This window comes from Babylonia areolata, chromosome 9 (assembly GCF_041734735.1).
Source record: "Babylonia areolata isolate BAREFJ2019XMU chromosome 9, ASM4173473v1, whole genome shotgun sequence".
Classification (NCBI taxonomy): Eukaryota; Metazoa; Mollusca; class Gastropoda; order Neogastropoda; family Buccinidae; genus Babylonia; species Babylonia areolata.
The window spans coordinates 23,477,848-23,504,029 of NC_134884.1; the positions used below are offsets into that span (position 1 = coordinate 23,477,848).

The following is a 26,182-nucleotide window of genomic DNA, read 5'->3' on the forward strand; positions in this document are numbered from 1 at the left end:
TTAGACACCACCAGTATTTTTTTTTTTTTATTTTTTTTTTTATGTATCGTATCTATAATCTTGAAAACTTGTGAGGATGAAATCGGTGCACGACCAGATGTTTTAAAACATTTCTTCTTTGACATCGCTTCTTCTTCTTCTTCAATTCTTATATTAGCTCGCAAAACATAACATTTCCATTTCTTACTTAGGCTGTTATCTGTATTATGTTTAAATAAAAACTTTTTTTTTCACAATTTATTGAAAACGTATTGAAAACTTCCTGCTGAAACTGCCTGTTAACTGCCGTCACGTTTTCCCTGTTAAATCAATACAGCCACGAAGCAAAGTTTTTTGTTGTAGTTTTTTTTTCCCCATTGCATTAGAAATTAAACTGCAAGAATTGTAAATTGTTTCAGAAAAGGGGTGATTAGTTTGAAAATAGGAAAAGTGCTCATGCAATAATGAGACAGCAAGGATATAAACGAAATGTTGTTTGCGTTACAGCAGTCAGTGAATCAATGTATGGGACATGAATGCTCAAAACACTGCACTTACCTGCACAACCTTGAGGACCCATGGTGGATGAAAAACGAGGTTGGCGTCTTCCACATTCTTCTGAGCAGCCGCCTCCAGTTGGGGGTAGCCCGCCTTGTCCAAAGTAATGCCAGGAAACAAATCGTTGATCAGAGACAAGAAAAGAGGCTCATCCTGATCCACAAGTTTGGACAGGTTCATGTCGCGCAGACCTCTCATCACAATGGTCATTTCTGTGTCATTTGGATTCTGTCTCTTTACAGAGCCCAAGGTTCGCAGCACAGAGAGAATATTGCGCAGACCAAAGTCATAATGCACCTGGAGGGCAATCACATTTGTTGTCGTGAGTTATGAGAAACCATGAGCTTTTTCAATTCAGAGTTTACATTTATATGACGGAAAACTTTTATGGATAAATCTGATCAAAGAGTTTACAGGGGTACTGAGAAACGCTTTCACGAATAAATCAGGACATAATATAACATTCTATTGGTGTCAGAACCGTGTGGATGTGACGTTTTTGTTGGACATGGGAACTTGCTTGATAGTGTACACCCCGAAGCTTGAATATAAGCATGCCTTCCTCGTTGTCAATTACATATGCTTAATGCTCTGTTTTAATTCTTGCTGTCGATCTGTGTAACCACAAGGTTGATTTAAAACTGGTAAGAAACACGAGAGGCAAGGCATTCAAGACCCACGTGTGATAACCACTTCATTGCACGCAGGAACTGTGGAACAAGAATAAGAACTCATCTCCTTTTACCTACATGCTTCTCCTGTCGTTCTGACATGCCATTTTGTGACCTTGATCTTCACAATCTGACCTTCAATTTCAATAAATAAAGATCATGTTGTCATCATGACGAATAAGTATACCAAGCTGGATGAAAATTGGATGTAAGAATGAGATAATTATGTTATGCTTTTTATCTGTTTTGACCTTTGTCCTCTCGGCTTGTTTCCTTCTCGTCATATATATATCAATAAAGTGCATGGATTGAGGGGTCTTGTGCTTACCTATCGTTCTACCACGTTTGGTTCCTTTCTTACTCGCGCTTGCCGAGGAAATTTTACTGGGGAAATTAAAATTCACCACACACACGCACGCACGCACGCACGCACACACACACACACACGCGCGCGCGCGCTGGCGCACATGCACACGCACACACATACACGCAAACGTGTGTGCGTGGACAAACAGGCAAACGGAAACCGCGATGGGGTGATTATTTGACTTACTTTGTTTATACAAGTGAGTCACAAATGTCGTTTTAACAACAAACTAGTAAAAAGTATTCTCTGTTTTCGAAATCACCTGAAAATGAATTCAACAAGTTTTACACGAGGTCAAACATGATTAAGTCCTTGTATCCCTCATGCGCATACCGACTTCACTCGGTGAGCTAAAACCTAAAACCTAACTTGACAATAACTAAGAAAGCGAAGAAAATATGTAAACTGGATTCCTGTTGATTTAAAAACCATAAAAAGAACGAAATCGAAAACGCAGGGTGTGTAGGATGGTGAGGTATGAAAGGGAGTAAATGTTTATTTCTGTTCAGGATACATCTGCAAATATTTGATAGAACAATTTCAAGGGAACATGGTCAGCTCCTATACCTGTTTGGTGAGCTGTTCCTCGCAGAGCTTGTAGAGAGTGAAGAACTTCCTGGCCAAGACAATGTTATCAATGAAGCCGCAAGCTGCAAGTTTGACACGGATGATGATCTGTCTGTCTGGCACCATCATGGCCACAGTTCGGAAGTTGATCTTCAGGTTTTCTGGAAGTTCCTGACGACCGGCATACCCTGGATTCTGGATTAAACAAAATAAAAGAAAACCTTCCCACAGCTGTTGATTCATCCGGTTCTATTCCATTTTTTAAGATTGATTACGGATTGATCGATATACGCAACACACCATCTTAAACACACACACACACACACACACACACACACACACACACACACACACACACCCATGCGATTAAACAAATCACATGACAGCAACAAACCATGGTCAGGAAGATTCCGAATTCTGGATTCATTTCCACATTGTCACCATCTGTGAAGATGAATTGCTTCTTCCGTTCCTTCTTGCAAGCCAGCACAATGGCGATTTGCTGGGCAGCCACTGACAAGACGGGCAGCTCAATGCGGTTGAACTCATCAAAACAGCCCCAGGAACCTGACTGGGCCAAGCCTGTTAATCAAATAATAAACAAACAAATATAATAATCGGGCCATGAAATATTCTCCTGTCAGACTTCGGTTGTGTCCAAAGTAATGAATGATGTAGACATCGAGATGCCGTGTCACTTATATGTTTTTAATGGAATGCTCGAGTACGATTTCTTTTTTTTTTTTCGCATTAAGAACGTTCTGTGAGGGAACTATGTGCTTAGATTTTGATTGAGCAAGAGTGCATAATGGCTTATGCGCTGTTGTCATTGTAACAATTTATATTATTGTCTTATTTGTTTTTTACATGTGACGAAGTGAAAAAGCTGGATATTTGTATTCTGCTACGTTGCCACTGAAATGAATTTTGCTCGGAAGGATGTAGCCTGTCACAGACCAAAACACTCTATGCTTAAAGATTTTTTTCAAATTAATGTTTTGGACAAGTCAGATCTGTTTCAGAAATTTTCTCTTCGTACATTCAGATTGATATCATATTGCATGAAAGAATTTGTTGTTCCTGATATGCATCGATGTAATTTACAAACCAAACTGAATAAATTGCTATCTTAGATATAAAAAGAGAAAATGGCTGCCACGTATGAATGCATCATTTAGGAAAACGTTGGTAAGTTAGCAAAAAGCTAAAGTTCAGTGACAATATGTATATACTGCGGATGTACACTTGGCAGCTGCTGGCCTTGCGCCACTACGACGAGTGCTAAACTTCGAAGACGACTGTCAGTTGTAATAAGAAATAAGATAAAAGTCTGCACACACGCTGACCACTCTGCTTCTTTAGGTAGCTGTAACACAAGAGTAACGAAGCTCGAGTACTGATTGCCACTTACAGTCTATCAATCTTTGGCGAAACATTTGTACAAATCATTTTCATCCCCTAATCTTTGATATTCCCATGCATACCCAAGTCTAAGTTCATAAAAACACATTCGTACATTTGTCACCTAACTTCGTTTGCCTCTTTGGTCTAAATCATATAACATATTGTAAGATTCGCATGGCAGTCTATGAATATTTGTTTTCAGTAATTCCAACCAATAGCGAATGCATTTAACAGCAGAATTGACATAAATTGGGTATCTATCAGTTTCTCAATGAACTAAATCATTTGGTGTTCTCATTTCAAGAGAGAGAGGGGGGGGGGGGAGAGAATGAGACAGACTCTTCACAATTTCCTTTGTCCTTCATGGAAATACTCTGTGATCAAAACTGGTATTTATGGAAAAAAACTTTTTTTTAGTTTGGTTTTTTTTGTGTGTGCTTGTTTGCTATTTTCATGCCAAGGCTGGTACATGAAGTATTTCTAGAGGAAATACGGATATATTATACACGCGCGCGCGGACAACATGAAGGTTATAACATACCCTCGCTTTAGCTGTGGAAAGTTTTTTTTTTTGCCGCATTACTGCATTGTCAACATAACTGAAATGTGTATGGATCTGATCTTTTTCTATTTTTTTTCTTTCTGTGTGTGTGCATGTGTGTGTAAGTGCATGTGCATGTACGCGCGCTGTGTGTGTGTGTGTGTGTGTGTGTGTGTGTGTGTGTGATAGAACAGAAAGGAGTTGTGACTACCTTTGTAGATACGCCCCAGTCCTCTGAAGTCCATCTGGTCGGAGCAGTTGAAGACGACCACATACTTGCCCAGGCAGCGCCCCATGTCTTTGGTGGTCTCTGTTTTGCCGGTACCGGCGGGGCCTGCTGGTGCTCCCCCCATGGACATGGCCAGAGCCTGGGCCAGGGTGATGTAACATCTACTCACACCCGAAGACATACATACACATGCATACATACAAGCACACTCACACTCACACACACACACACACACACACACAGATTAGCAATGGTGTGCTTTTTTTTTTTTTAAATCAAGACCTTGCCCTAGATGCGGGTTACACATTTTGGATAATGTGTGACTGATTATGAAATATTATAAAGTGCACATGGCAATATATCTACTGGAGGTGTCTGGACACCTCTCTCCAGTTCCACCTTCGGGATATCTCCAGTCTCCGTGGAGACGAGAAGCATCACATGTAAGTAAGAGCTCTGCACACACAATATTTGGGTCCTCAACATGAGTAATATCCTACACATGACAGTGACTACTAAGCATATGCATTCAAAATGATTTGTTTTTGTTCCAGAATTTACTTTAAATGACGAAACACTAATTCCCAGTTGTTCTCCCAAAAGAAGTTGGCGGGGTGATTTTCCATGCACCGCCGACTTTTATATTCTTTCTTTCCAAATGCTTTGATAGCTTTTGCCTGTGGATCTTACTTTCGTATTCAGAAACCCCATGCGTCGACTTACACGTTTTATTTGCATAGTCCACCAAAACGGAAGCAGCGTTGTGGACACATATATGTTGTCAATTACAGTGGGGCTCAAAGCAAAAAATGTCCTAATGTTTACTCCCACGATTAGACCATATTTCATCATTCGAGTTGGTGCTGGAATTTATAGCCAAATATAGTTGAGTTCTGATAAGGAACCCATTATGGAAGGTCTGATTCACGTGACCCTAATGCACACCTGCTAGTGCATCATTACAAAAGGGTGTTAATAATAATAATGGTACTTATATAGCGCTGAATCTTGTGCATAGACAAATCTAAGCGCTTTCGCACCAGTCATTCTCACGCACGCATAACTCTAAAACTGGAGAAACTAAAGACAAGGAAGAGGCAGGGAAGGGAGGCAACGGTGCAAACAAGGTCGATAACGACGTATACCTTGTCATCAGCTGCCCTGTCCCTTTGTATGACTGACCCGAGGTCTGGATAGGGAGGGTGAGCAGGCTCGCTTTCGTCGGGGTTCCCTGGATAATTTTAGCGAGAACCACGTGCGCATGCGCGTCTCCATTTCCTTTTTTTCTACGTCACTGAAAGGCTAAAATTCCGTCGTGGAAATCACTATTCTGACGAAAGGATTTTCGGTGACTATTTCTGCAAGTTTAGAAGCAAGATTTGGTTTTGTGATTGCGCCCATTATTTGCTTTTCGTCTTCTATGTTTACTTTGAGCGTGATTCTTGTCATATATCTGCCACAACGTATTCGAACTGATCCATCTATAAACTCTTCCGAACAGTTGTCCGAACAAAAGCAGTGCACACCCAAAGAAGCTAGTTACGGTGGTGGGCTGTGCATGTCGTCGTATGACCTACTCCTCGCGCTACCAGCGACGAAAGCTTCACAAAGAAAGCGGGCTGCACACCCTCCCTACAAGTGACGAGTTCTCATCGAGTGCACACTAAACACGCCTTCAAATGTTCTTACTGCATCAGAAGAACCATCTATCTGTTTTTGTGCTGTGTAACTGATAAAGGGCGTTTACACTCCCAATTTGGAAAAAAATGGGTCTATCGGTTTGCTCTGTGTTAGCCATATTTTGCGACTACCTTAGCACTAAGACGTCTCTGCCAATGTCTGCTCAGCTAATCAACGCAATTCCCAGGCTTAAGCGCTGTGGCCATAAAAGAATGCCCTTTGTCAAACACGGTAAGAACAGCGGGGTAGGACAGGCGGGTATCTGAGTTTGACACGGTAGGAATATTTAACCAAACAGGGAGTCTAATACAGACCAATTTTGGTCTCATATATTGTACCATGTCAAGCTGATAAAGAATTCAAAGCAAAAGGAGGAGGGCAAAGCCTTATTAGTTTGCATGAGGAGCCGTAGTAACATTAACATCTATGTAAGCCGTGACAAAGGAAATCCCCTTGGAACCATCAGCCCTGGTCATTCAGAATTCCATGAGATAGATGTTCAAGGAGTGAATCTCCGAAAGCCAGAGGACTGCCTCCAGAAAACGTCGAAGACACATAGACTGCTGAAAGTCTCCGGAAGTGGCAATGCCCTGCACCGTATGGACTCTTGGATTCAAGCAGCTAATCAATACTTCTATGGGCCTGAGGGTAAGCTTTCAGAATTACCTGAAAAAAAACCAACCAACGCCAAATGTTGCCAGCAGCAATGTCTTTCTAGCAGTTTTCATTGCTCGAAATGAGAAGACGTCTCCGAGAGGAAATTCTGCCGTGTGATCTATCCCAGTAATATTGACTGAACATAGATGTTGATCTTCATCCTCCTTGGACAGGATGTCCGACAAGGGCCTGCTCCTCAAAGACGGAGAAGGCATTTCCAGGTTTTGGTTCTTAGCTAGAAATTCTGGAAGAAAATGGTATGTGATGGAACCTACCCCTGTGGAAGGCCATGTCCTGAGACGATCCACTCAGACCATGTGTCTCATTTCTAGATCGGCCAGCGGCCAGCAAAAGGAGGAATGTAATCCTGAGGCTGAGAACATCAATGGGAAAAGAACCTAACGGCTCGAAAAGAGCTTTTCCAATTAAATTTAGAACAAGTCCCATAAGGGAACTCTCATGCGGTTGTGAGATTCTTTGAGTAAGCCCTCCTGGAGAGTTCTCTGGGAACTGGGTCCAAAGGAACAACCTCCCATCTGCTTGGTCGTATTGTGGGTAGCCAATATGTATTCTCGAACGGTACGAGATGACAGATTATGATTCTTTGTTTAGTGCAAGAAAGCCTTCAAGCTGCATGCTAAAAGGGTTGGTTGACAGGACTTTTTGTTTCATACACCACTCCAGTCATTTTCGCCAGCGGAAGTCGAACAACTACTAAGGTGCTTTGACCCGGGATAAGTTGAGAGAAAGAGGCCAGGACTTTCTCCCTCACTAAGGGAAGTTGGTGAGGGGATTCGGCATGTGAGGGAGGTGGGAGAGTGGGAGGACAGAGCCGTGCTACTACTGAGAGCTGTCGCAGTGCGCTGCTGTGATTAAAGGGTGGTCACTAAATCCCCATCAGTGAAAATGTCCTGCCCCCATCTCCAACACTGGCCACAGTAGGGGGTCGACCTCCACGCAAACTTCTCTTGTGTCCAGATCAGATCAAATCAGATCCCATGCTTTGGGGGTATTTGACACTAAAAGGCCAAATGTTCATCCAAATGCACTGAAATAATTCCTAGAAGACCTCTGCAGGTCTCTGCATAAAATGATTTCGAAAAGGGTGATACCGAATTGATAAAAAGACCGGACAATTTTACGTTAATTCGTCAAAGATTTGATAGCAGGCCAAACAAGCCTTAATTGTAAAAGAATGAATGAAGATATTTCAATTCTGTATATTCATTCGAACAGAAAATACCCAACTGAAAAAGAAAACATATAATATGTGGTGTTTTCCTTGATAAAAGTATAATTTATGAGGGTTTGAAGTTGAGCTTGTCTTTGACCGGAGCGGGAGAGGGTACCCTTGTGCCAAGGGCAGTAACTCTGAGTGCGTCCCAATTTATTTCTTGGAAACATGTAAAAATGAGTTCAGCAGACACCAAAAAAACATTTTATGACTAGTCTACTTCATTCCTGGGGAGGGGGGGGGGTGAACGGACTTACGGACTAAAAAGCTTGTGACAAGAACAGAGAAAATTTTAATAGATTTAGCCTGTGCAGTCGTTGATTGACAATTCAGTGCTAAAGGCTGGGACTGGCCGATTGGCTGAGCTGACGCGCTCGGTTGACAGCCCCACAGAGTTCTTAGGAGTTCGCCGCGAAATTTGGTAAACACAGAGCAAACCAATAGGCCCAGTTTGCATCAGTTTGACATGGTTCTCATACAGATATGACACAAGTATGCACTGATTGAAACATACGAGGGCAAACATCCACAGATTTTGCTTTCTGTTTGGTGACCCACCTGTCAGTGAGTGGTGTGATGACCAGTCTCTCTGTGCAGCCCAGGAACTCATTTTGGTAGATGGTTTCTGTGTCGGTAATGGAGATAATGCATAGGTCTGTGTCCTCCACAAAGTAGAAACGTGACTGCTTCATCCATTCGAAGTCTGTTGGTGTTTTGATGCCTTTTTTGCACTGTAACAATGCAACTGTAACTGTCTTATATATATAATACATTTGTATATATATGTGCTTCTTCAAATTCTTCCTCGCTGAGGATCATCACATGACCCAGAAATACTGCTGGCCTGGAGTCTTGTGCTCCCAGTAGAACCAAGCCAGAGCGATCAACTAGCTCCAAGGGCTTAAGAGGTTATATATTGGGCCGACAACTCATCCTTAAGATAAACAGTTTTTCACAGACACCAAATCCGGACAGGAAAATTGTGACGACAAACAATGATAATGGAATTACGATGGATAGCGGACAAATCCATTCGGGTGCTGACACCTAGACTGTGGATTTCCTGAAACAAAGAAGATGATGAGAATCGGCTGCTGGATTTCGCGCACTATGCACGAGACAAGCAGTTATATGTGGCGAGGGAGACAAACAGAAGCAGCCTTGACATCGCTGGCATTAGCCACAGACGGTGGACAGAAGTGCTGACACCCAAAATGTGGATTTCCTGAAACAAAGAACATGATGAGAGTCACCTGCTGGATTTTACACACTGTGTACGAGACAAGCTGGTAGAAGTGGTGATAGACAGACAGAAGCAGTGACATCGCTGGCATCAGCCACGGACGGTGGACAGAAGCCGTGCTGAATTAAGCTTTTAATTCATTCGCGCACAACATTCTTTTCTAAACCATAACATGAATATGAAATAAATAACATTTTCAACAGAAGCTAAACAACCACAAATGAGCACTCGAGCTAAGCTTACCAGCTCATCAAATATATCACGCTGGTGCACGTGGATTGTGATGAGCGTCTCAAACTTTCTTCGCTCAATTTTCGACAACTCACGTGTCGTTTGAGCAATCAGCTTATTCAGCAGATCCAAGAAACTTTGGTTGGTGGTGGACATAACTTTCTTATCAAACTTGGCATTTTGAAGGGCTTCAGTGGCATCCCGCGTCCAGATCATTTGTATTGCTAGCAATCCCACCTGGCGACAAACATGTGACAACAACCCACGTATTAATTTTCCGCAAAGTTGAACAAGGGGAAAAATTGACAAATATGAAGTCGGTCCGCTTCTTAAATCACAAAGTCACCATATTCCTGTTAACGTCTATACTGACATATCATATTTTTTCATTGTGTTTAAGAGGAAGGTTACAATTTATACCATAGTAACTGAATGAGCACCTCCTTTTTGTAGTAGGCTATACATAAATAATGAAGCAAAATTATAATTATAAACTAAAGAATTATGCTTGCATATGAACGGTCTTACAGCGAGGGTTTTTTCTGCACTGAACGAAATCTATCTTTAGAAACCCTCATCTTTTTAAAGTGCTGAATTGCTCATTTCCTGTGACAATTTTCTTTTTCCTGAACTGAATTCTGCATTCGAATGACACAAACCTGAGCTATTGTGCTTTCCAGAAACTCAATAATCCTGAGGCTTGAATCTTGAATGCTCATTGCCGCCGATCTGATGACGCCATGAAGGGACGCCTGGGCCTGGAGCATCAGGTTCATCAGCCACACCTCCACATTGCCATCTGCACGCACTGGCCTCTCCAGCTGCAAACACACCACTTCACACTAGAACAGGATTAAAAACTAATCCCCTGGGGCGAGGGTGGAAGTGGAGGTGCGGGGGTGGCGATACCGGAGGACCTTTAGGTATAAATAGTATCCCACCTTCTGGAAATCCTGTGCCGGAAATTCCCTCTTTTCTGTTGCTCTCTTTGTTTCAGTCTTTTCATTTCTGTTCTGTCATCTCTTTCTTTCGTATTTTCTGTCTCACTGATCCATTCACCTATATTTTTTTTCTTCTGGAAAGCCTTGAATATAGGATAGATAGATAGATACACACACACACACACACACACACACATATATATATATATATATATATATTTATATATATATATATATATATATTCTGTCTTTTAGTACTTTGATAATTTCGGCATTCTTACTTTGTTGTATTCTGGGACAAGGACGTGTAGGGCGTAGGTTGGAAAATGTCTGGCTCTATATGTCCGTTATCAGTCAATAACAAAAGATAGACGATTTGTAGCGACTAGTATAATCTTACCTATAACCAAACGCTGGAGAAGACGTACGATGCTTACATGTACATACGTTACGCAGCACGCGAAAACTAGGCTAAAGTCGCAATTTATGTGTTTTTTTTACTTTTGCATTCCTTCTGAAAGTTTAAAAATAAAAGATTAAGACAGAAAAAAACAGAATGGATATATCTGTCATAGTATTTTTTTTAATGATTTTTTTCTAAGTTCGTGTGTCCGAGGAGTAGAAATGGAGAAATCAGCTCTTGAAAAAAAACAAACACATACTTGTGTGCCTGTGACTTAAAAAAAACAAGAATTATCCTGAATAATTATGTTGTGTCAAAAGATTCAGAACTGAATAAACTTTTAATTTCCATGTGAAAAAGGCACAGGAAAATTCGTATTTTCTCTCTGCACTACTCAAACGAAGACAAGTATTGAAAGTGGAGGAGTGACGTCATGCAAGGCGGATTCTTCAGCTACAATATGCTCATGGAAAAAACACATATTGTCTGCCTGTAGCTTCAAAACAAGAATTTTCCTTAACATTTATATGGTGTCAGATGATTCAGAATTAAGTAAATTTTATATTTCGATATCACAAAGGCACTGGAAAATTCGTATTTACTCTCTGTACTCAAATAAAGACAAGAATGGCAAGTGGAGGAGTGACGTCATGCAATACAGATTATACAGCCACAAGAGAGCCGACGGCGACAGTGAATGTTCGAATATTTCACGACCATAAGCTGATGCATGAACCTTTGAACTTCGGGTTAGATCCAGATCAAAGCGTGCGTGCGTGTGTGTGTGTGTGTGTGTGTGTGTGTGTGTGCGTGCGCGCATGTACATATGTGTGCGCGTTTGTGTATTTTGTGGAAATACGCGTGTGACACGCCAATCACAAATTATCGAAAGAAATGGACTTGACCGGAGTGACTGCCGAAAATATTTCACCAGAAATTGCTTTTGGCATTGGAAGTTTGAAACTTTGACAGATCTAAATAATGATATTAAAACAATGAAATAAGGATGGATGTGGGTTGTTGAAGATAGAGTCGTTTCGTTTGCAGCACACAACTTTGGTTCGAAAAACACTCGTATCAGATGGTGATAAAAAATATATGTATCAGAATCATATCAGTACTGTTAAATCCCCTTCCCTTTGTCACTTTTTATTTTGCTGTTGTTCAGCAGGAATCGCGCATAAACCATGGCTTTGCTTGTTGGCAGAAGCAAAAGAAAAACATGCAACACATGGACTGTGTAAGCAAACTACTAATGCTTTCCTGATGATGATGGATAACCAGACAAAGTCCCTGAGTACATTGTTGAGCAGTTTGTTGCCCTGTCTGATTGTCTGAGCAGGCTGTGTGTCGTCAGCATAGTCAGACAGCCTTTCTCCTCGCTAAAGAAAAGAAAACGTTGGAAAATACTCCACCCACATCAGCAGCTCTTGAACGGCACACAACGAGCAGTTTATCCGAGAGTGCTTACATCTGGAGGTAGAACGGTGGGGATTGTGAGAAGTAGAGGGGAAGACTTTTGTGGACCATTCTGCAAAAGCTTAAGAAACTTTATGTGAACTGATTCATTGCTCCTGCACAGTGGTGTGTAGAGAAAGGTGCAAATGCTGCAAGATCAACTTAAAATGCACATTCTTGTGTACATGTGGCACATACTATCGCAAAGACTAAACAATGCCCAGTTGGAAAGAGACAACCCGACTAGTCGAGAAGGGTTTTTCATTAACTTTGTGATACCAGGTTGATGTCTTAGTTTTTCTGTCAAGCTGAAACTATCAAAATTGTCTATTAAATTTTGGTTTTACAAAGTGCACATTATGTTCTTTGTGACTTGTAACCACACATCCGATGATATGCAAGTGTGATTTTCATATCAAGAAAACGTCCCCCACGCCTACCCCAAAACTCAGTCCTTTGAGTTCTGTGTATGTGCATGTGTGTGTGTGTGCACGCGTGCGTGCGTGCGTGCGCGCGCGCGCGTGTGTGTGTTGGGATAGCGATTTGCAAAATATATAAATCCCTTCCAAGTAATGATTGATATAACTTCTGTGAAACGATTGTCAGTGTTTATGTATGCTCCTTGAAGTAGATTCTACTGTGTAATGCTTGACCGGTTTTTGATGGAATCTGATCATGTATTTTTGCAATACTGGTGATCCAAATGTAGAATTTGATTACATGTGTTTCTAGACAAATATAACCTTCAGTGCAAGGGAAACTAAGCATTAAAAACTAAACTGAAAATCACATGCAAACAAAAACACAGCACGAGTTTGGATATATATGCACGCGTACACACACACACACACACACACACACACACACACACGGACAAGCAAAACATGGTTATTACTTGGACTCACTTTGTTTACATACGTAAGCCAAAAAATGAGCGAGATGAAAAAAATAATAAACAGTACCGTCGAACTAAAACTATCCTGTTTTACCTCTACTCTTTCATCCTCAGACGACACGATGGTCTTGATAAGCTCATACTGCTTCTCGTCAAACTTGACAGACTTGGTGTTGTCAAAGATGCTGAGCAGGTGAGCCTGGATAGTGTGCGGGTCACTGGCCTGGCCCAGAATCTCCAGCAGGGCGGGGTCAGAAACGAAGAAGAACCGTGGAAAGGCCAGACGTTTTTTCTCGAGATACCTTGCCACCAAGGAAAGTAATAGTGGAGTAAGTGAACATAATTATCAAGTTCAAAATAAAAGAAAGAACGAAGTGTGGGTTCACACACACACACACACACACACACACACACACACACAGAGGATGAGGTGGGGGGAGGGGAGGGGGAGGCGTTACGAAACGAAACGAAGTTTTATTTAACCAGAGAAATGAGATGTGGAGTGATGGCCTAGAGGTAACGCGTCCGCCAAGAAGCGAGAGAATCTGAGCGCGCTGGTTCGAATCACGGCTCAGCCGCCGATATCTTCTCCCTCTCCACTAGACCTTGAGTGGTGGTCTGGACGCTAGACATTCCGATGAGACGATAAACCGTGGTCTCGTATGCAGCATGCACTTAGCGCACGTAAAAGAACCCACGGCAACAAAAGGGTTGTTCCTGGCAAAATTCTGTAGAAAAATCCACTTCGATAAGAAAAACAAATAAAACTGCACGCAGGAAAAAATACAAAAAATGGGTGGCGCTGTAGTGTAGCGACGCGCTGTCCCTGGGGACAGCAGCCCGAATTTCACACAGAGAAATCTGTTGTGATAAAAAGTAATACAAATAAATAACAAAACAATTAAACAAAACACAAGAAAAACATAAAATCAAGTACCCAATCGAAAAAAAGAACATACATCGACATACTTCTAGTGGGATCATGCAAACCACTTACACACTAGCAAAAACATAAGATACATTGGTAACTAAACAGACAGACAGATGACTTTCATCGGATGTAAAGCATACAAGCGTTAATATAGGAATGATCGCTTCAAATAATTAGTATATTAACCAGTTTGCTACATGTTAACTATAAACAAGGTTTGTAATGGAACATTGCTTTTTTCTTTTCAACATTACGTTATTGCTGAAATAATTATCGGTGGTTTGTTACCTTCACTTTTATAATCATCTTCATTAATCAGATGGCTATGAAGAACTAATCCATATTCATGATTGCGCCTATTTTAGTTACTTTGGCTTCTGGGGGTGCTTGATTAGATGACGGAGTACGGAAGACTATTAGTGTTATTGCTTTTTCATGTGACCGTTAATAGTATGATTTGTCTGTCAATAGTATGTTGTTTGTTTTTTCTATCAGTACTTTTTTCGGTTTGGTTTTGCTTTGCTTTGCTGTGTTATTGATATTACCCACGAGTATGAAATCGTGTTTATTATGCTTTTTTTTTTTAATTGTTAATACGTTTGGACAACGTGTTCATCAGGAAAACGAATGCCCGTGAAGATGAATTGAAATTGGGACTGGTTATTTTCCGCAAAGAGGGGAAACGACTAGTAATTACCTGCTTCAATTTTGTCAAATGTGTCAATGATTTTCGAGAATGATCTCTTAAACGGTGCACCTTTCACGACGATAAGGACATGGAAACGTCTTTAATGCAGTCATTCCATCAGAGTGTTGTGATTTTATTAAAAGAAATGATCGTGTCAGCAGTACTTACCCAGACAGTGATTTCTGACAAACTTCCAACTGTTCCATTAGGTGAGGTAGAAGCTGCATCAGTGTATCATCCCCAACACAACACTGGATCACATTAGGTGTCTCATGTGCTCGCGTCATTATTTTCACCCAGGCCTTGTCGATGTTGCTAAAACGTTTTGCTTCCTGTTTGGTGGTTAAAACCGTAAATGGTTAAAATCTCCTCTTACTTTTTCTTTTCAATTCATACACGCACAATATAATTCTTTGCAAATGACAAACATCTATGATAACATTATAAAAAGAAATGTACTCAAGGCTTGTTTGAGGCAAGTTTCATGCGCCAAAACAAACAAAACAATACAAGCAATGCCTCCGTGGCATTTCTGTTTTTTCGGGAAAAAGGATCCCACACCAATTCCCATCCGAAAAAGAAGAAAAAACAATGTAAAGAATGTGAGGAGTGCAGGATAGATACCGACAGCTGATTAAACATGAAGCTCAGTTAATCATTCGATCAGAATTCAGACCGGCAGACAATTAGTTTTGGCTAGCAAGAGCCAAAATCCACAAAATAAATACCAGTTTTGAACTCGTTTGCTCGCTATCAGAAAACAAGTCTTTGTCGTTCCGCAAGTTGTGTGCTGGGATGCAAACCTTATCTCCAAAATTCTGTTTAACATTTCATCTTTTTCTATATATGCCTAGAAGCCTTTGGAAGTGTTATTCATACGCCAAGTTGTGACAATGACATTTGACCACTGACCATGAATTTCAAGGATTGCACCTTCACCATGATTTAACAACATACGAAAAAGTTGATAGAAAATGCGAACTATATCGTGCCTACATGCTTTAAAGTGATGATTATAACCGGTGACATCTCACCATCACCATAAAAGGGGCGACTGGAAATGTCTTATTCAAAACTACCTTTCTACCGCATTTATTCCAATACCAGGAGCGGCAAAATGTCTTGTGTAAGTCTAGCGCACACACACATACACACACGCACGCGTGTGTGCGTGCACACACACACACACACACACACACACGAGACCGGGTGGTAACACAGACAGACTCTTTATTCACTCCTAAGAGTCACAAACCAGTTATTTAGTTTTAACCTGATTAGCAGCAACAACAACGACGACGACATCCCCTTAATAAGAACGGTAATGTACCTGAGGCAGCTGTTTGGCAATGTCACCACCCACGAAGACAGCCTCCAGGTAGACCCACAGGTTCTGCACAGCCATCCAGTTTTCTATCACCTCATTGGAGTTGGACAGATTGCCAACCCAAGTCTGAATCTGCTTCTTGAACGGGGTGTTGTATCTGGAAAGAAACGACAGAAAAAAGACCACGTCAACGAGGAATGATGATCAAATGGACACAAAGCTATTAATGGACCCCATATGCACAAACATTTTCTAAGGATGCTGAAGATCTATGGAGAAAACAAGCGCTGATCCCAGGGGGGTTAGGCCGCTTGCCCTTTCACTCTGAGAGCGAGAGAGGGGAGAGAGAGAGACAGAGAGTCATTGAGAGAGGGGGACAGATGGGGAGAGAGAGAGAGAGAGAGAGTGGGAGAGAGAGAGAGAGAGAGAGAGAGAGAGAGAGAGAGAGAAGATCCAAGATTCAAAGACTTTATTACACAAGGATAACGAATTTAGGCAATGCCTAGTCTTCCAATCTGTCCTTGTGACAAAAATAACACCAATAACGATAACGACACAATAGAAATAATGTTGGTAAATACTACTGTAAAACATGTAACAAAATGTAACAAAAGAAACATTCACACACTCACACCCACCCACCCACCCACTCACCCCACACACACATTTTCGTACAAGTAATGCGAACAAGTAATGCATAAAGAGCACGAGACTGAAAAGGAAATTTAAAAAACAACAAATTTCAATGTATGTAAAGGAACAGAGACAACATATACATTTCACAAAAAATGGCATGATGTTTTTCAGCTTGTTAATTTGCTTTTGGGGGCCTATTGTTTGTAGAGCAGAAGTTCTTGTACGCTTGACTTGAAAGACCATAATGAATCGCAAGTCTTGATTGACGAAAAAAGATAGTTCCAAACAGATGGTCCAAAAATGCAAAGCTAGATTTGTATAGGTCAATGCGTACACGAGGCAGAATATAACTGTCTGAATCGTAACGCTCTGATGCCCTTTGAACAAAGTCACTGAGGTATGGTGGTTACATGTTTTTATGTACTTTGAGGACCGCTCCAAACTTGATTGATGTGAGAAAAACAATGAGCCCCGAAGATTGATTTACGGATTGAAACATCGCCACAATATGTAAGTTTACTGAGTGAGAACAAGTTGCGAGCTAACTGTTTGCGTTCATGGTTGATATGAGCTTACCGGTTCAGTTCTTTATCAATGATTACCCCAAGAACGCGATGTCCATGAACTTGTTCAGTTGAGTTGTTGTTTACCTCGAGATTTAAAGTGAGAGGCATGCGTTGGTGGTTTCGTCTTGGTGTCACTCTCAGTATCATATATTTTGTCTTGTGATGTGGGTTAAGTTCAATATGATTTTGATAACACCAGTCTGAAATTCATTCCTTGTTGCAGCGATGATTGTACTATATTAATTTCGGTGTCGCTATAATGAAGGGGAATGGACCCTCTGGACACAACTGGACGATCTCGACTTCACTGATGATTTGGCCCTCCTGTCGCACAACAACAACCAGATACAGGACAAGACAACCAAGCTGGAAACCACATCCTGAAAATAAGCAGCAAGAAGACCAGCCTGGCCTTGCAGGTTGTGAGCCGATACATGAATGACTCTTTCAGCTGTCTCGGCAACATTGCTGACAAACAGGTCGACGCTGACAAAGATGTCACTTCCATAGTAGGCAAAGCTAGAGCAGCCTTCATCACCCTCAAGAACATCATTCTGGTCCTTCAAAGAAATCACAACAACAAAAATACGCATCCTCAACTCCAACGTCAAGTCCATCCTTCTCTACGGTTCAGAGAATTGGAGAATAACCAAAAAGATGCTACAGAAAATCCAGACCTTTATCAACAGTTGTCTGAGGCTCATTTTTAAGCTCCGTTAACCAGACAAAATTAGAAATGAGGACCTGTGGCAAAGAGGGGGACAGGAACCAGTGGAGAAACAGATCCTGAGACGAAAGTGGGGGTGGATTTGCCATACCTTGAGGACATCGCCATCCAGCACTACACACCAGGCCCTGACCTGGAACCCTCAGGAGAGAAGGAAGAGAGGATGGCCCAAGAACAGCTGGAGGCGGGACACCGAAGCACAGCTAAGGAGGCTCGGATCCAGCTGGAGGGAGTTCGGTGGAGAAACGTCATTGATGGCATATGCTCCACAGGGAGCGAATGGCCAAAGTAAGTGCAATGAAGGAGACTGTCATCAGCGAACAGATCGCAGATGACGTTGCTCGGTGATATGTGCATCGGCAAGTTGTTTATAAGATGCAAAAGAGTAGTGGTCCAAGAATAGAGCCTTGCGGTACATCACGATCTACATGACCTTCAGAAGAATATGTTCCGTTTAAGTAAACACGCTGTGTTCTCTTTTCCAGGTAAGTCCGGAAAAATGAAATAGCTGACTTGGTTTGAGTATACCCATTTAATTTGTTTATCAGTATTCCGTGATCATCGTAAAATCTAGAAAAAATGTTCCAGTTATCTTGTTTTGATTGACAGCAGACAGTGGGAGAGAGAGAGGGAGAGGCACAGACAGACAGAGAACACTGAAATTTTTACTGTCATTGGTTGTACAGCTTTTGTGACATGAGAGTAAATATCAGAACAATAATGAGGGACGGACGGAGAGAAGGGGGGAGGGAATGAGAGAGAACTCGAAATGTTTAATCAGTACAGGCCATGGCCCCTTCTGAAGGACACACAGAGAGAGAACGAGAGAGAGAGACCGAAAGAGAGAGAACGGGATATATACATATATTGAGAGAGAGAAAGAGAGAGGCAGAGGGAGAGACAGAGTCAAAATTTAAAGAAATATTTTGAGTGATTGTCAGGTCTCTGGGCCATAACAATAGGAGTGCACAGTGTCAAAGATAAACATCATGCATTAACTGAAATAGCGTTGGGATATTCTTTTCCACGGCTAAGTTCTCAGAAAAAACAAAGAACTTTTTGTTTTCGTGTCAGTTTTTTCACAGGCCAGAATCAACGAAAGTTTGACGGATATCTGTAATACTTAGCTGGTCTTAATTCCTCTCTGAGATCCTGCAAGTATACTTAATTTTCAATTTCATTACGACAAAATGAGCAACAGCTATCATTGAGAGACAGACAGACAGATAGACAGAGACAGCGAGTCAGAGAAAGAGACAGAAACAGAGAACACTGAACACTTAACACTGAAAACTGAACACTGAAATGTTTAATGTCATTAGCTGTACAGCTCTAGTGATATGGACGTGCATAATATCAGAACAATAATGGGGGTGGGAGAGAGAGTGAGAGACAGACAGACAGACAGAGCAGGAAAGGGAGAGAAAGAGAGATATTCAGAGAGACAGACAGACAGATAGAGAGAAACGTTTATTTCACAAAGGAAATCGAAATGACACACAGTCCTGTTGCTCACCTGTTGCTCAGCAGAGAACTAAGGACCATCAAAGAATCTTCCATCGTGGAGACCAGCTCTGTGATCTTGTCACCCTTTAACAACAATTCCCCTCTGTTCTTAAAATGTCCAAACTGTAACTCTTGGTCTGTCCAGTCAGAAATGACCTGCTTCAGCTTGGCTTCAATGTCTGTCTCTTTCACAGCACTGATGCAGATGTCCTGAAATCAGCACATAATGCCCAACTTGAAATGGATATGATAGCAGCAAAATGTCTTGTGTCAATTTAGTTTCAGTTTCAGACCGTGCGGACAGATCCATATACGCTACACCACATCTGCTGAGGGGAAGACAGAAGCAGATGCCTGATCTTTGCATAAACCAACGCGCTGATCAGGCCTGGAGAGCATATCATAGGATTGTGTAAAACACTGACATAAAATGAAATAAAATGATTAAACGAAATAAACGAAGAATACACAAAAATATAAGAAGACAAAGATGCTAGAAAGCAAAAGATTTGAATAAAAGCAGGAATGTAAAAGGGCCAATCTCCGTGAACCCGTGTGCACTCACGCATGCGTACACATCCACACAAACGTACAAATGCACACCCACACACCCACACTCAGACATCCATACACAATGACATGCATTAATTAAGCGTCAAGACAGACGAGATGATATTGCGCTCTCATACTATCATCTGAAGGATGTGTCAAAAAAAAAAAAAAAGCATCTAGCTATCAGAGCCTTGATGGAATTTTTTTTAAATATATAAAAATTTAAAAAAAAACAGTTTCAGTTTCAAACAGACGTCAATGCGCAGACTGATCCATGTACACTACACCACAGCTCTTTAAAAAAAAAAAAAAAGGGGGGGGGGGGGGGGGGAGCGGGGCGTAAGGGCAGAGGCCTCACATACGCACAGACCGAACACTGACCAGGCCTTGAGGGAAAAAAAAAAACCACCATTCCCAAAGAAACGGGTATTTCCTCTTCTTTTTTTTTTTTTTGAAAGTTAATACGCCCAAAATTTATCCCTTCGCCCGAACTGTTCTCATCTGCTTGGTACACTTGATTAACTATTCGGTACACTTGATTAACTATTCCAAAAAGCTTGTAATCGGCTTAAAACTACATGCAAAATCACTGCATTCTCTGCATTGACAAACCTCGATATCATCCTTATTATTCAGCAAAGGAGCTTCCAGTATGTTCCTTAGCGTGAAGCTGTCACTCTCCACGTCAAAATGAGTGCCAGTCAGGTCTTCCATGCGTTTCCAGTGACGCTTTTTCATGGCTTTGTTGGCCATCAGTTCCAGCAATGGCACCATCTCATTGAAATCATCGATTTTCTGCCGTAGTTCCTCAAACGCTGGCCAGTCTTTCAGTGCCTTGGGTAACCTTCGACACCTTGTGTAGTCAGAAGAAAACAGCAGTGAGAAACAATTCCATATTGAAATTGCACACTTCAATACACTTTGGAGTTTGTTGTTGTTAGATTTCCAAGGACAGAGACGATGACTTCACAACTGACATGTGACAGGCTCTTTAATTACTCCATGACATAAATCATAGAACAGAAAAAGGATTATTTGTTCTGAAATCGCAAATGTTATTTTGAAACCTTCGTGTCCACTTTGTTTATAACTTGAAATCCACAACGTTGATACAATCATTAAAAAAGTGTTTTGGAAATGTAAACGGGCTATAATGCCAAACACATTTTGTATGTACAAAGGCTTTCGTGACCCATGCGAGAAAAAAGCTAAACTGAATATAAAAATTGCCAGCGTAATCAGACTGACAACAAAAGATTGGTGATTTTAAATAATGATAAAAAATGTAAAGTTTTATTTCGGGAAGCTTTCGTAATGTTATATTGGATGACATCTGAGAATGAAAGAAACTGGTCCAAGGAAAGATCGTTCCGTAGACAGCAACAGGGATAATCATATTAGTATCAGTTTAACACAACTTGAATTTCGAACTGGTGAATTAATCCCTGATAGTTTTATCGCTTTGTCGAAATAAGTTTAATAGCTTTTGTTGATGTGTAACGTCTTCATAAATGTGATGCCTAGGTAGGTTGTGCCGATACCTGTCTTCCAACCCATTATCTCTACCATAAAATTATGCGGTTGATGAAAAAATGTCGACGTTAACTTTCATTACACACACACACACACACACACACACAAAGACAATCAAAAACCGTGAGTCAAAAAACAACAAAAGAACTTAAACTAGTACACCAATATCTTGATACCTGTTCTGAAAATCTGCTAGCTCTCCTTCGATTTTCTCAATGTCCACTTCAACCCAGAAGATGTCGTAGTAGCCACGAACTGCATCAATCACATTGTTGTACAGACCATAGAGTTTCTGGAGCAGCGTCAGTTCCCTCTTGATTCTCAGCAGCTCGGGATAATCAGAGACTTCCAGACCAAACAGTTCCTCGCCTCCAGTGTACGTGATGTACTTGCGGTACAGAGTGTCAAAGTTATTCTGGAACACCAGCAGTCTCTCTGAGGCCTCCCGAGGGGGCACTCCCGGCACCATGGGCCCATTCTGTGAAACAGTCGCGTTGGGGTTGTATCAGCATTCAAAACGCATGACAACGAATTATTTATTAAAGAGAACACAGTCTGAATGTAGAAACACAGGAAAACCAAAGATGCATCACCACCATTATGACCCGGAAAGAAATGAAACTAACTGAAATGATTTCCTACCACAACCACGAATAATTACTTTATCTTCCACATCACAGCATTATTAATGAATTGGAAGGCAATGACATAAAGTGGTCACTTCCTACACTGACAGATGGAAACCGCAAAACCCTGAATGTAACTGTGTGTACTGGAATGTTGGATGGCTTGTGCCAGACGGGTTCTGCAATACTTGTCCCCACTCTCTTTACCCTTTTTGTCAGATAACAAACCTCGTCATAATTGCCGTAGAATTCAGTGCAGTCTGTGTTGAAGGTCTTGACGTTGTTAATCAGATCTTCTCTGAAGCCAGGCTGAATGTCAACAAGATGGTTGGACACCTTCATGGCAGTTTCTTCAAGCCTCTCCCAGCTGTAGCGCAGTGTGTCACATTGTTCCATTTGAGACTGAGGTACTGGCATTTCATATTTAGCCAGCATGGCAAATGATTCCTGGGAACAAAAGAATGTGCATGATCATTATATGACTCACTCGTAATTGTTAACAAGGGCTTCTGGTTCAGTAAACTGACATGAATAGGTGGTGAATTTGCTCCTGCTTGAAAAATCCTTTAATCTGAAATCATGTTGTTTTATTGTTGTAATAATGCTTACATTCATTGGAATTTAACCGTATAGTCATTCGTTCCTTTTCTCTAATTTAAGGCTTTCAAGAAAGAGAAGAGGTTTTTTTATCGTTTCCATTCACATTATTTCAACATAAGTTTTGATAATTCATATAGGTCCCCAAAGTAGAATATCATGTAAAAAAAATAAAAAAATAATAAATGAAAATGAAAAATAAAGATCCCCCCTCCCCCCATAATTTTTTTATGGAGCTTAGGGAGCCGGAAATAAAGTCATCAGCGGAAATGACGTCGCAGAAGGGTAGAGTCTGACATCATGGGCCATAGAAAGTGACGTCATAGGTCGTGACCGTAACTTACGTCATAAATATTGACGTCATCATGACTTAAGCATAACGTGCAAGAACTAACGTTACAGATCATGTGATCGGAAATTGCGTCAAATAAACATCACTTTATGTATAGTCACGCGCCCGTCTCTTAGTCGGGATTGTACTAATCCATGTATTTGTTTGTTTGGAGTATCTGTATAAGTTCAGTCTGTATCAACATATTTCTTCGATGCTACTTCATATTCTGCAGGTGGAATGACCAGCTTTTGAATCCTTTCCATGTGTAAAACAAACGGTACAAAAAAAAAAACTGTTCTCATTCGTTCCTCCTCAAACACAAAGATCAGGGATATCTTTCTTTCTTTCATGCAGGTCAAAACAACCAAGCCACTCTAGAAAAACCTCGGCTCATTAATTCTAACCAGGATTTTCTTCCTGACTTGAATGACCATGACATTTTGGGGTACGTTCAAAAATAACGTTCGCTACTCCGTTCAGAATATCATGTTAAGTACATTGTTTGTCTTCCCCCTCCTGATTTTCCTATCGATTGTGCGTGTCGCCCGATTTCATTGCAAACAACCGTTTCCTACACACTGTCCAAACAGATTATAGAAAAACAAAAACAAAAAAACCACACGGTTTCTTGACTTTGTTTCTTTCATTGTCACGCTCTTCACGCTTCTTTCCTTTCTCTTCAAAACCAACCACGGCTCTCTTTCAGTGATGGTCAGGGTCCACTTCTCTTCCTACACTTTCCTGGTGTCACTCTCTCTGAACTAAAATCTGTTGAAAACGTATTTCAGGTCAACCTAGATGTATTTGAATTTGACGAAACGCAAACACCTCCTGACTTCTGCATGTTCGAAACACCTCCTGACTTCTGCATGTTCGTCGCAGTGACTACAAACACGCAGACACTTGAGTTCTACTCTACAAACAACATTTGATGCACATTACTGACATAGACAAATTAGGATATGCGTTGGTTTGCTTCACGTGTGGAAAACTCTGGCATACACTACACCAATTACATAAACACGAGAACGCGTGTCAAGGCAGTCTGACGAAAGAAACGTACACATGAGGGGTTTACACACCATCAGAATCGGTGTCACAACAACTATGTCATTACGGTATTTCAGTTGACCCCGATTTCGTGTTTTCGTATGATGCTGTGTTTTTATTTTGATGCGCTATGAACGGCCTACCAAACACGAAAACACGAAACAAACAGACAGTAACACAATATAGAAGCCCAGACACGTTCCTCTCTGTGTCGCGTCTTTCGTCCCTGGGTTTGCAGAGCCTCACTGTTTTGTGAGTGATGGGGATCCGCAAACTCTTACCAACAACACGGTGGATTATTTGGAACAGATTTCAGAGATGTCTTTTTCTCTACTCTGGGAATGATTTGAGCAGACGTTTTCTAAATTAGACGCTATCATTGACCCCATGTAGGAGGATGAGTCAATTAATACCTTCCACATTCTCGCTCACGAACATCCCGTGATGGGGTTCAATTTTTCAAAGTACGATCTCAATGTGATCAAACCCTATCCGATTCGGCCGTTTGTAAACTTGTCTGATCCGAAAGATTACACAGAAGCCGATGATCTGCTCAAACAAAACGGGTTTGACCTTGTGGAAGAAGAAGAAATGTTGGCTTAACAGACTCGAAAGAAGACAAACCAGAAAATTAAAACACGTTTACCTTTGTAGTGAAACGTAACGACCTGTACATCTGTATTGCCGCACACTCAAGGTTTTTTTGGACATTGCGAATTCCCCAGATTTGTATACAGCAAGGATCTGGCTGCGTTTGGGGTGGTGGAACAAAAGGGTTCTTTTGCTACGAGTATGTCACCGAATTGGACACTCTGAAAGAAACGACCCTCCTCCTGACACCTACTTATCTCTCTTAAACGAAAACCAAAGAGATGCACATACATTGCATGACAATATCAATGGTGGTTCCTCCATCATTTTTCATCATTTACCACGAAAAAGACGAAAAGTTCATTCGCAATAACCCACACAAACCTGTCTTTAAAACTTCGATGTAAATGCGTTTTTCCTCCGGGCAGTCATGCAACCCATGCTTACAGAACATCCCACTGTGAAAAGGCAAGAGACAGGTTCAAACCAGAAAGAAAGGATGTGTATGGACAACAGGCGAAAGAACGGTTAGAGTGGATGTATACACGCAACATTCATAGACAAAACACGAGTACAATGGAAAAGAACATAGTTTAGAGCGCTGATACCTCTGGTGGATGGGTGGGAACGCTGAACATCACACCGTGTACCAGTTTCAAAGGTGTTTGTTTCACAGGCATGACTATCATCCCACTCAGGGCAAAGAGACCAATCATGTGAATGACAAACCACTCTAGAACTCGGAAAACACGGACATCACCACATATCTTCGTGAGGATTAAGAGACGCTGTGAATTTAAGCGCGTTGGGTTACGCTGCTGGTCAGGCATCTGCTTGGCAGATGTGGTGTAGCGTATATGGATTTGTTCGAACGCAGTGACGCCTCCTTGAGCTACTGAAACTGAAACTGTGAATGAAATGTGGGAATGCGAATGGTAAAGACAAAAACAATAGAACACATCAAACAAATCATGCAATCAGGTTTCCCTGCGCTCTAATCGTTTCAAGGTGTGTCACCCATCACCGAGCAAGCTGTTCTGGATGCCGTCAAAAACGACGTTCTGTTTGGTATTAATGAATGTGATATCTAAGTGCCAGATCATGTAAAACATAACTATTACTAAAATACAATATTATACGTTACTATTAATTGTATGTATTTCCTTATATTAATGTATGCCTACATACAATCCCGACTTAGAGACGTGCGCGGGAATACGCATTTCCCTCTAGACCTTCGACGATTACGGTTATGTAAGCGTACAATGTCATCACGATAGTTGTCACTTCTTCCAATGATGTCGTTTCTAATTAATGAACTATGGCGTGATTTCCGATCCCAAGACCTGTAACGTTAGTTCCTGTCACATTATGCTGTCATGATGGCGTCAGTATCTATGACGTGAGTTCCGATCACATGACCGATGACGTCACTTCCTTTGACCAATTACCCATGACGT

General features: G+C 41.3%; 1 protein-coding gene across 1 annotated transcript in view; it reads right to left on the bottom strand.

Moving 5' to 3' along the window:
• LOC143285595 (dynein axonemal heavy chain 5-like) overlaps positions 1-26,182 on the bottom strand; it is a 150,008-nt gene that overhangs the window by 75,716 nt on the left and 48,110 nt on the right. The window contains exons 23-36 of the mRNA XM_076592989.1: positions 22,379-22,597; positions 21,701-22,002; positions 20,604-20,844; positions 19,450-19,649; positions 16,008-16,161; positions 14,846-15,009; positions 13,153-13,360; positions 10,021-10,182; positions 9,374-9,598; positions 8,446-8,618; positions 4,299-4,477; positions 2,537-2,724; positions 2,143-2,337; positions 538-834 (exon numbers count right to left, since the gene is read on the bottom strand). Of these exons, the coding sequence (XP_076449104.1) occupies positions 538-834; positions 2,143-2,337; positions 2,537-2,724; positions 4,299-4,477; positions 8,446-8,618; positions 9,374-9,598; positions 10,021-10,182; positions 13,153-13,360; positions 14,846-15,009; positions 16,008-16,161; positions 19,450-19,649; positions 20,604-20,844; positions 21,701-22,002; positions 22,379-22,597 (2,907 nt within the window). The remainder of the gene's footprint in view (positions 1-537; positions 835-2,142; positions 2,338-2,536; positions 2,725-4,298; positions 4,478-8,445; positions 8,619-9,373; positions 9,599-10,020; positions 10,183-13,152; positions 13,361-14,845; positions 15,010-16,007; positions 16,162-19,449; positions 19,650-20,603; positions 20,845-21,700; positions 22,003-22,378; positions 22,598-26,182) is intronic.